Source organism: Oncorhynchus masou, unplaced genomic scaffold, assembly GCF_036934945.1.
Source record: "Oncorhynchus masou masou isolate Uvic2021 unplaced genomic scaffold, UVic_Omas_1.1 unplaced_scaffold_6342, whole genome shotgun sequence".
NCBI classification, from domain to species: Eukaryota; Metazoa; Chordata; class Actinopteri; order Salmoniformes; family Salmonidae; genus Oncorhynchus; species Oncorhynchus masou.
The window spans coordinates 3095-15880 of NW_027012773.1; the positions used below are offsets into that span (position 1 = coordinate 3095).

Genomic DNA, 12786 nt, shown 5'->3' on the forward strand with positions numbered 1-12786 from the left:
AATGTGGCAAAAGGTTGCAAAGTTCAAGGGGGCCGAATACTTTCGCAAGGCACTGTATTTGTGAGTTAAGTTAACTCTTAGGTTTATCGTTAGCTGTTTTCCTTCATATTTTCCTGTCAGACAATGCCTATTGACAGTGGATCATTCTCTCGGGCCACTGCCTATTGATAGTGGATCATTCTCTCGGGCCAATGCCTATTGACAGTGGATCATTCTCTCGGGCCAATGCCTATTGACAGTGGATCATTCTCTCGGCCAATGCCTATTGACAGTGGATCATTCTCTCGGGCCAATGCCTATTGACAGTGGATCATTCTCTCGGCCAATGCCTATTGATAGTGGATCATTCTCTCGGGCCAATGCCTATTGACAGTGGATCATTCTCTCGGGCCACTGCCTATTGATAGTGGATCATTCTCTCGGGCCACTGCCTATTGATAGTGGATCATTCTCTCGGGCCAATGCCTATTGACAGTGGATCATTCTCTCGGGCCAATGCCTATTGACAGTGGATCATTCTCTCGGGCCAATGCCTATTGACAGTGGATCATTCTCTCGGGCCAATGCCTATTGACAGTGGATCATTCTCTCGGGCCAATGCCTATTGACAGTGGATCATTCTCTCGGGCCAATGCCTATTGACAGTGGATCATTCTCTCGGGCCACTGCCTATTGATAGTGGATCATTCTCTCGGGCCAATGCCTATTTACAGTGGATCATTCTCTCGGGCCAATGCCTATTTACAGTGGATCATTCTCTCGGCCAATGACTACGGTTTGTGTGGGTAACTTTTTCTATTAGGTCCGTACTTTGAACTAACCTATCAGTACTTGTTTTGAAGAAGAATGGGTGCAGCTCTGTTAGATAATGTTGACTAATATCCAACTCTTGTAGTTGAAATAATCCGTTTCTTTTTCTCCTCCAGCTCGTCGACGATCAGAAGACGGGTATGAAGATCGCTGTGAAGAAGCTCTCCCGCCTTTCCAGTCCCTTTATCCACGCCAAGAGAACCTACAGAGAGCTACGGCTGCTCAAGCACATGAAGCATGAGAATGTGAGTTTTGTCTCAAAAGCTTCACAAAGCTGTTTGCTGCATTAATCATTATGTGACTGCTTGAATCATTATGTAACTGCTTGAATCATTATGTAACTGCTTGAATATTATCTCTAGGATGATGTTGGCTTAAGTCTTCTATTGCCCTGTCTGTCTCGTTCTGTTCTGTCTCGCTCGCTCTCCTGTCCGCTCGCCGCTCTCCTGTCCGCCTCGCCGCTCTCACTGTCCGCCTCGCCGCTTCTCTGTCCTATCTGCCGCTCTCCTGTCCGGTCTCTCTGTCTCGCTCGCTCTTTATCCATCTCTGGCTCCTCTTCTCCTGTCCATGTCTCGCTCGCTCTCCTGTCCGTCCCGCCGCCCTCCCCGTCCTTCCCCGCCGCTATCCTGTCCGTCTCGCCTCTTATCCGTCTCTGTCTCGCTCTCTCTTATCCGTCTCTCTGTCTCGCCCATCCGTCTCTCTGTCTCGCTCTCTTATCCGTCTCTCCCTGTCTCGCTCTATCCGTCTCTCTGTCTCGCTCTTATCCGTCTCTGTCTCGCTCTCTCTCTTATCCGTCTCTCTGTCTCGCTCTCTCTTATCCGTCCTCGCTCTCTCTTTATCCGTCTCGGCTCTCTCTTATCCGTCTCGGCTCTCTCTTATCCGTCTCGCCTTCTCTTATCCGTCTCGCTCTCTCTTATCCGGCCTCGCTCCTCTCTTATCCGTCTCGCTTTCTTATCCGCTCCCTCTCCTTATCCCCTCTGCCGCTTCTCTTATCCGGTCTGTCTCTGCTCCCGCTCGCTCTCCTGTCCGCCTCGCCGCTCCTCTTATCCAAGTCTCTGTCATCCGCTCTCCGTCCGTCGCTTCTCCCTGTCCCCGCCTCGCTCCTTATCCGGCCTCGCTCGCTTCCTCGTCCGTCTCGCTCGCTCCCTGTCCGCCTCACTGTTATCCGTCTCTCTGTCTCACTTGCTCTCCTGTCCGTCTCGCTCTCTCCTGTCCGTCTCCGCTTTCCTGTCCGCTCCCGCTCTCTCCTGTCCGCCTCGCCTTCCTGTCCGCCTAAACTCTTCTTGTCCGCCTCGCCGCTCTTGTCCGCCTCGCCGCTTCTTGTCCCAGCCTCGCTCTCTGTTATCCGCCTCTGTCTCACTCGCCTCTCCTGTCCGCCCCGCTCTCTCCTGTCCGTCTCGCTCGCTCCTGTCCGTCTCGCTCGCTCCTGTCCGCTCCCGCTCTTGTCCGTCTCTCTGTCTTGCTCGCTCTCTGTTATCCGTCTCTTGTCTTTCGCTTCTTATCCGCTCTCGCTCTTCTTATCCGCCCCGCTCTCTCTTATCCGGCTCCCATCTTGTCCGCCTCGCCGCTCTTGTCCGCTCTCTCTGTTCCCGCTCGCTCTTGTCCGTCTCTCTGTCTCCCGCCGCTCTTGTCTGTCTCCCGGGCCAGCTTGTCCGCCTCTGTCTCCCTCTTGTCTCTCTGTCTCGCCAGCTTTTGTCCGTCTCTCTGTCTTCGCTCGTCTCTTGCCGCTTGTCTGTTTCTGTCTCTGCTCGCTCTTTGTCCGTCTGTCTCGCTCGCTTTTCTTGTCCGTTTGTTTCGCTGTTTCTTGTTCCGTTTCTGCGTTCCCGCTTTCGCTTTCTTGTCCGCTCTCTTTGTCTTGCTCGCTTTCCCTTCGTTGTCTGCCTCTCTGTCTTGCTTCGCTTGTTATCCGCTTGTCTCGCCGCTTCTCTCTGTCTCGCCGCTCTCTCTTATCCGTCTCGCTTTCTTATCCGTCTTCGCTTCTCTTATCCGCTCTCGCTCTCTTGTCCGCCTGCTCGCTGCTTGTCCGTCTCTCTGTCTCGCTCGCTTGTCCGTCTCTCTGTCTCGCTCGCTCTTGTCCGCTCTCTTTGTCTCCGCCGCTCTTGTCTCGTCTCTCTGTCTCGCCGCTTCTTGTCCGTCTTCTGTCTCGCTCGGCTCTTGTCTCGTTCTCGCCGCTCTTGTCTGTCTCTCTGTCTCGCTCTCTCTTGTCCGTCTCTGTCTCGCTCGCTCTCTTGTCCGTCTCTGTCTCGCTCGCTCTCTTGTCCGTCTGTCTCGCTCGCTCTCTTGTCCGTCTGTCTCGCTCGCTCTCTTGTCCGTCTCTGTCTCGCTCGCTCTCTTATCCGTCTCTGTCTCGCTCGCTCTCTCTTGTCTGTCTCGCTCGCTCTCTCTTGTCCGCCTCGCCGCTCTCTCTTGTCCGTCCGTCTCGCCGCTCTATCTCTCTTGTCCGCCTCGCCGCTTCTCTCTCTTGTCCGTCTCGCCGCTCTCTTCTTGTCCGCCTCGCCGCTTTCTCTGTCCGTCTCTCTCTTGTCCGCTCTCTCTCTTGTCCGTCTCTCTCTCTCTTGTCCGTCTCTCTCTCTCTTGTCCGTCTCTCTCTCTCTTGTCTGTCTCGCTCGCTCTCTCTCTCTTGTCCGTCTCGCTCGCTCTCTCTCTCTTGTCTGTCTCGCTCGCTTCTCTCTCTCTTGTCCGCTCGTCGCCTCGCTCTCTCTTGTCCGCCTCGCCGTCTCTCTCTCTTGTCCGCCTCGCCGCTCTCTCTCTTGTCCGCCTCGCCGCTTCTCTCTCTTGTCCGTCTCGCTGCTCTCTCTCTCTTGTCCGTCTCGCCGCTCTCTCTCTCTTGTCCGCCTCGCCGCTCTCTCTCTCTTGTCCGCCTCGCTCGCTTCTCTCTCTTGTCCGTCTCGCCGCTCTCTCTCTTGTCCGTCTCGCCGTCTCTCTCTCTTGTCCGTCTCGCGCGCTCTCTTCTCTTGTCCGTCTCGCTCGCTTCTCTCTCTTGTCCGTCTCGCTCGCTCTCTCTCTCTTGTCCGTCTCGCTCGCTCTCTCTCTCTTGTCCGTCTCGCTCGCTCTCTCTCTCTTGTCCGTCTCGCTCGCTCTCTCTCTCTTGTCCGTCTCGCTATCTCGCTCTCTCTTGTCCGTCTCGCTATCTCGCTCTCTCTTGTCCGTCTCGCTATCTCGCTCTCTCTTGTCCGTCTCGCGCTCGCTCTCTCTTGTCCGTCTCGCTCTCTCCTCTCTTAAAAGCAGCAGAACTATGTTGGCTACATGAATCATATTACTGAATACAACTGTACTGCTTACTGAGATATCAACCTTATGAAGATATTGGTTGAAATATTCTATTGTTCTAGTTCCAATGCTCTCCGATGCTCCTCTCTGCTGAAACCAACTTCTTGTGGAGTCATGAAGTCATTGGGAGAGCTGATACAGTCCTCGTTCCTTGTGTTATTAACTTGACCATTGGCCTTTCTGTATTTCAGGTGATCGGGCTTCTAGATGTTTTCACACCTGCTACTAGTCTGGAGGAGTTCAATGATGTGTGAGTTGAGTTACTCTAGGTTTTGTCGTTTAGCTGCTTTCTTTAAGTATTGAATATCTCTTTATTACCCCTTTTTCCTGTCAGACAATCAATGCCTATTGACAGTGGATGTTCTCTCAGCCAATGCCTATTGACAGTGGATTGTTCTCTCAGCCAATGCCTATTGACAGTGGATTGTTCTCTCAGCCAATGCCTATTGACAGTGGATCATTCTCTCAGCCAATGCCTATTGACAGTGGATCGTTCTCTCAAGCCAATGCCTATTGACAGTGGATCGTTCTCTCAGCCAATGCCTGTTGACAGTGGATCGTTCTCAGCCAATGCCTGTTGACGGTGGATCGTTCTCTCATTAATGCCTGTTGACAGTGGATCGTTTTCTCAGCCAATGCCTGTTGACGAGTGGATCGTTTCTCTCACAGCCAATGCCTGTTTGACGTGGATCGTTCTCTCAGCCAATGCCTGTTGACAGTGGATCGTTCTCTCCAGCTAATGCCTGTTGACAGTGGATCGTTCTCTCAGCCAATGCCTGTTGACAGTGGATCGTTCTCTCAGCCAATGCCTGTTGACAGTGGATCGTTCTCTCAGCCAATGCCTGTTGACAGTGGATCGTTCTCTCAGCCAATGCCTGTTGACAGTGGATCGTTCTCTCAGCCAATGCCTGTTGACAGTGGATCGTTCTCTCAGCCAATGCCTGTTGACAGTGGATCGTTCTCTCAGCCAATGCCTGTTGACAGTGGATCGTTCTCTCAGCCAATGCCTATTGACAGTGGATCGTTCTCTCAGCCAATGCCTATTGACAGTGGATGAATACCTCACTTCCGACACAGAGTAGCCTACACAGTGTCTTTATTTTCCCAGCAGCAGAGATCAAACAAATCCTGCTCTGCCTGGGAAGCTCCTGGGGTACCTGTGACTATCATCAGTAGTACCACCTGTTAACAATGTTCCCTCTCAGCTGCGTGAGCCCCCGTATACAGACTGCCTCTCAGCCATATCTCACAGACTGCACTACTCGGTCCGTGCTCTACACAGACTGCACTACTTTCGGCCCGTGCTCTACACAGACTGCACTACTCGGCCCGATACTCTACAGTTCCCTACTAAGCGGCTGTCTACCACGAACACCTACTCAGCCCGTGCTCTACACAGACTGCACTACTGGGCAGCTATACACGGGCCACTATAGGCCACATTGCTCACACAGACTGCTACTCAGCCCGTACTCTACACAGACTGCACTACTCGCCCATGCTCTACACAGACTGCACTATTCAGCCCGTGCTCTACACAGACTATATTCAGCCCACGTTGCTCCCGAACTGCACTATTAGGCCCGTGCTCTACACAGACTGCCCTGTGGCCCGTGCTCCCACGAACCTACACTGCTGACCGTGCTCTACACAGACTGCACTACTCGGCCCGTGCTCTACGCAGACTGCACTACTCGGCCCGTGCTCTACGCAGACTGCACTACTCAGCCCGTGATCTACGCAGTCTGCACTACTCGGCCCGTGCTCTACGCAGTCTGCACTACTCGGCCCGTACTCTACGCAGACTGCACTACTCGGCCCGTGCTCTACGCAGACTGCACTACTCGGCCCGTGCTCTACGCAGACTGCACTACTCGGCCCGTGCTCTACGCAGACTGCACTGCTCGGCGCAGACCAGTGTGGCATAAACAATCAGCGCTGCAGTAGGACTATATGCAAATAGACCATTGCCATATGTTTTTATTTTAACTTAATATAAATAGGCAAGTCAGTTAAAAGAACAAATTCTCATTTACAATGACGGCCTACGGCGGACACATTGTGCTCGCCCCTATGGGACTCCCAATCACGGCCGGTTGTGATACAGCCTGCCACTCAGAAGCCCTTATATGGATCTGTGTTGGCGTTTCAGCTGGCTTCCGGGGCAGCGAAAGCCTAGTGAACGAAATTATTGAACTGGCAACAAGAAATATTTGAAGATGGAATCCCGACATGATAGGTACAGCGATATTAATTACCCTGAGCAAAATGATTAACCCTGTATTCTCTGACCGTCATTTGAAAATAAGAATTTGTTCTAGCGAGCTTATAGTTAAATAAAAGGGGGAAACCTCTATGGTCGTGAGTAGATATTATGGTTTGAGATCAAAGCGCACTGCATGTAGCCGTGTATACCTTTATGCATGTCTTCTAGTTGTGGTGGGAATTATTATTTGATTAGAATAATTGTAGTCAGCAATATAGGGTGATTTCTTACAAAAGAGCACAAAGCCTGTACGTTTCTTCAGCGTCTTTGAAAGAAAATTCGGCTAGTTTTTTTAAAATTTATTTTTATATTTAACCTTTATTTTACCTGGCAAGTCAGTTAAGAACAAATTCTTATTTACAATGACGGCCTAACCCGATGATGCTGGACCAATTGTGCGCTGTGCTATGTGACTCCCAATCACGGCCGGCTATGATACAGCCTGGAATCGAACCAGCGTCTGTAGTGAGGCCTCTATCCCCTGAGATGCAGTGCCTTCGACTGCTGCGTTACTCGGGGAGCATGATGGTATGGGAATAATATAAAGAGGTTTCTTCCGTCATACAACACAAACATTTTCAGTCAACTCCATGTCTTTATAAACAGGTCAATGGCGTAGATGAACAGGTTCATATCCAGCCCTGCGTGTTCTTCTTCCCCCTAAGTCTCATGGAATGTAGGTCTACATTGAACACCACACATTGGCTTCTACCGTAGGCTGAATGATCATATAACCCTATGTCCATGTTGGCAGGCCATTCTTGTAGGCCTACATTTATGATAAAATAGCCACAGTAGCCTACGTGGCCGTTGTTAAAACTGAAACCTAAAGTATACAGCCTCGGTGTTCACAGTAAACAGGTGCTGAAGTTGCACAGAATCTTGTGCTCAACATACCTGAAATTTGCTCAGTGCTGACATTTATTTGAAGGAACATTGCCTGTGACTATTGTCGGTAGGACTGCCTGGTGACTTGTCGGTAGTACTGCCTGGGCTTACTATTGTCGGTAGGACTGCCTGGGCGATCATTACGGCAGTAGGACTGCCTGGCGAATTATTGTCGGTAGACTGCCTGGTGACTATTGTCGTAGGACTGCCTGGCGACTATTGTCGGTAGGATTGCCTGGCGACTATTGTCGGTAGGACTGCCTGGCACGCCGTCGGTAGGACTGCCTGGTGACTATTGTCAGGACTGCCTGGCGACTATTGTCAGGTAGACTGCCTGGTGACCATTGCCTGGGTAGGACTGCCTGGTGACTATTGTCGGTAGGACTGCCTATGGCGACTATTGTCGGTAGGACTGCCTGGTGACTATTGTCGGTGGAGACTGCCTGGCGACCACACGGTAGGACTGCCTGGTGACTATTGTCGGACTGCCTGGCGACTATTGTCGGTAGGACTGCCTGGCGACTGTTGGTCGGTAGGACTGCCTGGTGACTATTGTCGGTGGACTGCCCTGGCGATATTGTCGGTAGGACTGCCTGGCGAAATATTGTCGGTAGGACTGCCTGGTGTGTCGGCCAGGTGCCTGGTGACTATTGTCGGTAGGACTGCCTGCTGGCGACTATTGTCGGTGAGGACTGCCTGGCGACTATTCGGTGGGACTGCCTGGCGACTATTGTCGGATGGACTGCCTGGAAACTATTGTCCGGTAGGACTGCCTGAGCCTATTGGCAGTTATGGCATGTTGATGTTGAAAGTGAAGAAAGGTTATTGTTCAGCTAGTGAGTCAGTGCTGCGCTGCGGAAGCTGTCTCTGGGTGCTATTTGCCATGTTTGTCTTAACAATGACAGCAATGAAGAGCACAAACTGATCTGGGACCAGGCTAGCTCCTGGCAGCTCCACACCCACAGGCAGATGGGCAGGGGTGAAGTATTCTCTCAGCCTCTCAGCTGTCCCCTTGTCCCAGATAGATGAACACCCTGTACCACAGAGGAATTGGGGGGCAATAGGTCACACAGGGAGAAGAAAGGGAGGGTAGAGAAGAGAGAAGTGTCTGGAGAGAGGGGGTAGTGGAGGAGCGAAAGAGAGGGATGGTGGAGAGAGAGGGAGAGATGTGAAACGGCTGCAGTGGAAGAAGCTGCTCACACAGAATGATCAAAAGGGAATCAAGGCTATTTTCAGCTCATGCTTATAATCTGTGTTCAGCATACGCCTGCAGGATGGAGGAGCACAAACTGCTGTCCAGGAAAGTGATGGGATATGTTCTGCAGAGGTGCTGTATCAGTGGTTCGCCCAAACAGCTTCTAAAATATGTGACTCACAAGACTGTCCATATCACCTCCTACCTACCACCCCCCGAGAGGGAGGGAGGGAATGGATCAACACAGATGAGGGCTCAGTATTTATGTACCTTATTTATACCCCTCCTCTCTCTCTCTCTCTCCCTCTCCCTCACTCTGAGTGAAACCTCCATCTGCTCCTCCTGCATCTTTTGGCTCGTCTTCCTCCTTCCCTCCAGAAGTGCTTTACCACTGTTTGGGGCTGTTTTAATCCACTATGGGATTAGATTTGAATTGCAAAAATAAGTGTGTTTATTGGACCTGTATTTTGTTTAATGCCATTCTATTCGTGGAGGGCTCGCCTTGCTGTGGCTTCTAGAGAGGAGGAGGAGGAGGAATGTGTGTCTGGGGAGCAGCCACTCAACCGGTTTCAGCTGGCAAAGAAGGGACACAGTCGGTTTACAATCAAAGGGTTATTGACAACTTGTGAGCTATATTTCATTAGCAAATATTTATTGTGAGAGCAGCCGCTTAAATGCATTTGTCCACAAGCACGTGTTGTCTCAAATACATTGTTAAGGTCGTTGGTTAGCTAGCTAGCAAATCTGAACCATATTAGCATAAACATGACAGTCAAAACAAGAAATGGTGATGAACATCAGTCAAAACAAGAGATGGTATCAAGAACAAGATAGAACGAGCTGACTAACAGCCTTTTAACACTCTGCACGCGCGTTATTATGGTGACATCGTCAACCCACCCGTCTATAGAAACACGTGAATGTATGTGTCTATGGGTAAAACAAATATATAATGAAGAATTTTGGGGAAATGATATATATTTTGGTCTATCCAAGGACGGTTTTAGAGGCGGGTGGGAAACAGATGGCACATCGTAATACTGTGGCGTTGGTGAGCATTATGGGTTCACTGGTTACATTAACCAGATAATAAACAAATTAGCCGAAATGGCGGCAGGGAGCATAGTGGCTAGAACCTTGGACTAGTAACCGGAAGGTTGCAAGATCAAATCCCTGAGCTGACAAGGTACAAATCTGTCATTCTGCCCCAGAACAAGGCAGTTAACCCACTGTTCCTAGGCGTCATTGTAAATAAGAATTTGTTCTTAACTGACTTTCTTAGTTAAATAAGGGTAAGATAACTTTTTTTTAACCCGAAAAGCTAAACATATGTCACACTAGTGGACTATGTAACCGTGAGAAACAGGTAGTTGTTGATGTCTTAATACCACAGAGTTTCGAAACCCAGAAGCGCAGCAACGCGATACTTCCGGGAATGCTTGCAATTCCTTTCAATAGTTTTTCCAAATCTGAATGCACAAGCTGGAATGGAGCCAATGTCTTCAGTAGCTGAACATGTTGTAATGTCTTCAGTAGGTGTACATGTTGTAATGTCTTCAGTAGCTGAACATGTTGTAGTGTCTTCAGTAGCTGAACATGTTGTAGTGTCTTCAGTAGCTGTACATGTTGTAATGTCTTCAGTAGCTGTACATGTTGTAGTGTCTTCAGTAGCTGAACATGTTGTAGTGTCTTCAGTAGCTGAACATGTTGTAATGTCTTCAGTAGCTGAACATGTTGTAGTGTCTTCAGTAGCTGAACATGTTGTAATGTCTTCAGTAGCTGAACATGTTGTAATGTCTTCAGTAGGTGAACATGTTGTAATTCCAACCTCTTGAAAGTGACAAACTGGCACATTTTAATTTTCGTCAGAGACAACTTTATATCGAAGAAGTACCTTTTATTTTGAAGGCCTGCGCCGTTCGGCGCAAGACGACCGTTAGACCAGATGACGTGGTTTTGCGCATGAGCTTAGTTGGCCAACGTCGCCATGACATCGCCGACACACGTGATCAGGGATTTCTATTGGAGAAGCAATTTCTACATATCTTCGTACTAAACCATCTTTGTTAATCCAGGGGAGGTGTTTAGTTTGAGCCTATGTCTGGTTGTGATTGGCAGGTACCTGGTGACCCACCTGATGGGGGCGGACCTCAACAACATAATCAAGTGTCAGAAGCTGACAGACGACCATGTGCAGTTCCTCATATACCAGATCCTCCGGGGGTTAAAGGTGAAACACACACACATACAGACAGACAGACAGTTCCTCATATACCAGATCCTCCGGGGGTTAAAGGTGAAACACACACACATACAGACAGACAGACAGTTCCTCATATACCAGATCCTCCGGGGGTTAAAGGTGAAACACACACACAGACAGACAGACAGTTCCTTATCTACCAGATCCTCCGGGGGTTAAAGGTGAAACACACACACAGACAGACAGACAGACAGTTCCTCATATACCAGATCCTCCGGGGTTAAAGGTGAAACACACACACATACAGACAGACAGTTCCTCATATACCAGATCCTCCGGGGGTTAAAGGTGAAACACACATACCGACAGACAGACAGTTCCTCATATACCAGATCCTCCGGGGGTTAAAGGTGAAACACACACACATACAGACAGACAGACAGTTCCTCATATACCAGATCCTCCGGGGGTTAAAGGTGAAACACACACACATACAGACAGACAGTTCCTCATATACCAGATCCTCCGGGGGTTAAAGGTGAAACACACATACCGACAGACAGACAGTTCCTCATATACCAGATCCTCCGGGGGTTAAAGGTGAAACACACACACATACAGACAGACAGACAGTTCCTCATATACCAGATCCTCCGGGGGTTAAAGGTGAAACACACACACATACAGACAGACAGACAGTTCCTTATCTACCAGATCCTCCGGGGGTTAAAGGTGAAACAACATGCTTGGAGATTTTAAACATTCTTCAACTAACTGCCATTCACAGTTGTTGACCAGTGTTGTGTACAATGTTGTGTACATTCCCAGTAGGCAAAACTGTTAAAGGAAGTCATAATTTTGTAATTTTTGCCATCTGTGATGTACCTAAAAACTACCAACTTATGATTCATGATGTTGATTTAATGTAATGCCTTTGCTCTCCTTCACCTCTCTCTCCTCAGTATATCCACTCAGCAGATATCATTCACAGAGTAAGTCTCCTCTCCTGTTTGATTCAGCCCACAGTGAAAAATCCCTTCCCAGATGGCAACCCTGTTTCTTGTGTTAGTTTATGACTATTTGGTTCACTTCCACATGGCAGGTTCAGGCCCAGGCTCGCTCCTTATTCAAACACTATAAACCACAGAGGAAGTGAAACCATAAACAGTGCCCGAGTCAATTATTCAGATCTGCTGTTTTGAAATAACTGATCTGATTGGTTAGAGATTGAGTTAGTCTTGCAGAAGTACTGTAGAAGTTTTGTAGGAACACTTCTACAGATTGTGTGGGTTTGGTTTGAGAGAATCTAGACCCAATTGAGAAAGCCCATTCAGATCTGGCCTCCATGTAGGTAGTCTGTAATAATATAGAAATAGTCATGTCTTGTCTCCCATCGCTCTCCAGGACCTGAAACCCAGCAACCTGGCTGTGAATGAGGACTGTGAGCTGAAGGTAAGGCGTTTATTATTGGCCCACTCATTCAAACTTTGTTCATCCTGAACAGTCTGGACAAGAATATCAGACCGTCTGCCTGAGGGGGAAACCAAGCACACCCCTATGAAACGGTGCTATTAAATGTTCACTGCAAGGAGAGAACGGGGTGTGACTTTACTGACTTTTCACTATCTGACTATCTTTGAAGTACCACATGGTTTGGTTCTGTCTGTCCTCCTCAGATTCTTGACTTTGGGCTGGCGCGGCACACAGACGATGAGATGACTGGTTACGTTGCCACTCGCTGGTACAGGGCCCCAGAGATCATGCTAAACTGGATGCATTACAACATGACAGGTACAGTAGCTAGAGATCTGATGTATTACATCATGACAGGTACAGTAGCTAGAGATCTGATGTGTTACATCATGACAGGTACAGTAGCTAGAGATCTGATGTATTACATCATGACAGGTACAGTAGCTAGAGATCTGATGTATTACATCATGACAGGTACAGTAGCTAGAGATCTGATGTATTACATCATGACAGGTACAGTAGCTAGAGATCTGATGTATTACATCATGACAGGTACAGTAGCTAGAGATCTGATGTATTACATCATGACAGGTACAGTAGCTAGAGATCTGATGTATTACATCATGACAGGTACAGTAGCTAGAGATCTGATGTGTTACATCATGACAGGTACAGTAGCTA

General features: G+C 49.1%; 1 protein-coding gene across 1 annotated transcript; it reads left to right on the forward strand.

The window, feature by feature from the left end:
• Positions 1-926: 926 nt before the first annotated feature.
• LOC135536565 (mitogen-activated protein kinase 14A-like) lies at positions 927-12540 on the forward strand (the record flags this gene model as incomplete). Its single annotated transcript, XM_064962862.1, has 6 exons — positions 927-1055; positions 4272-4330; positions 10548-10659; positions 11595-11624; positions 12037-12084; positions 12309-12540. Coding segments are annotated over 6 exons (610 nt in total), but the record flags the coding sequence as incomplete, so codon positions are not given.
• Positions 12541-12786: the final 246 nt, after the last annotated feature.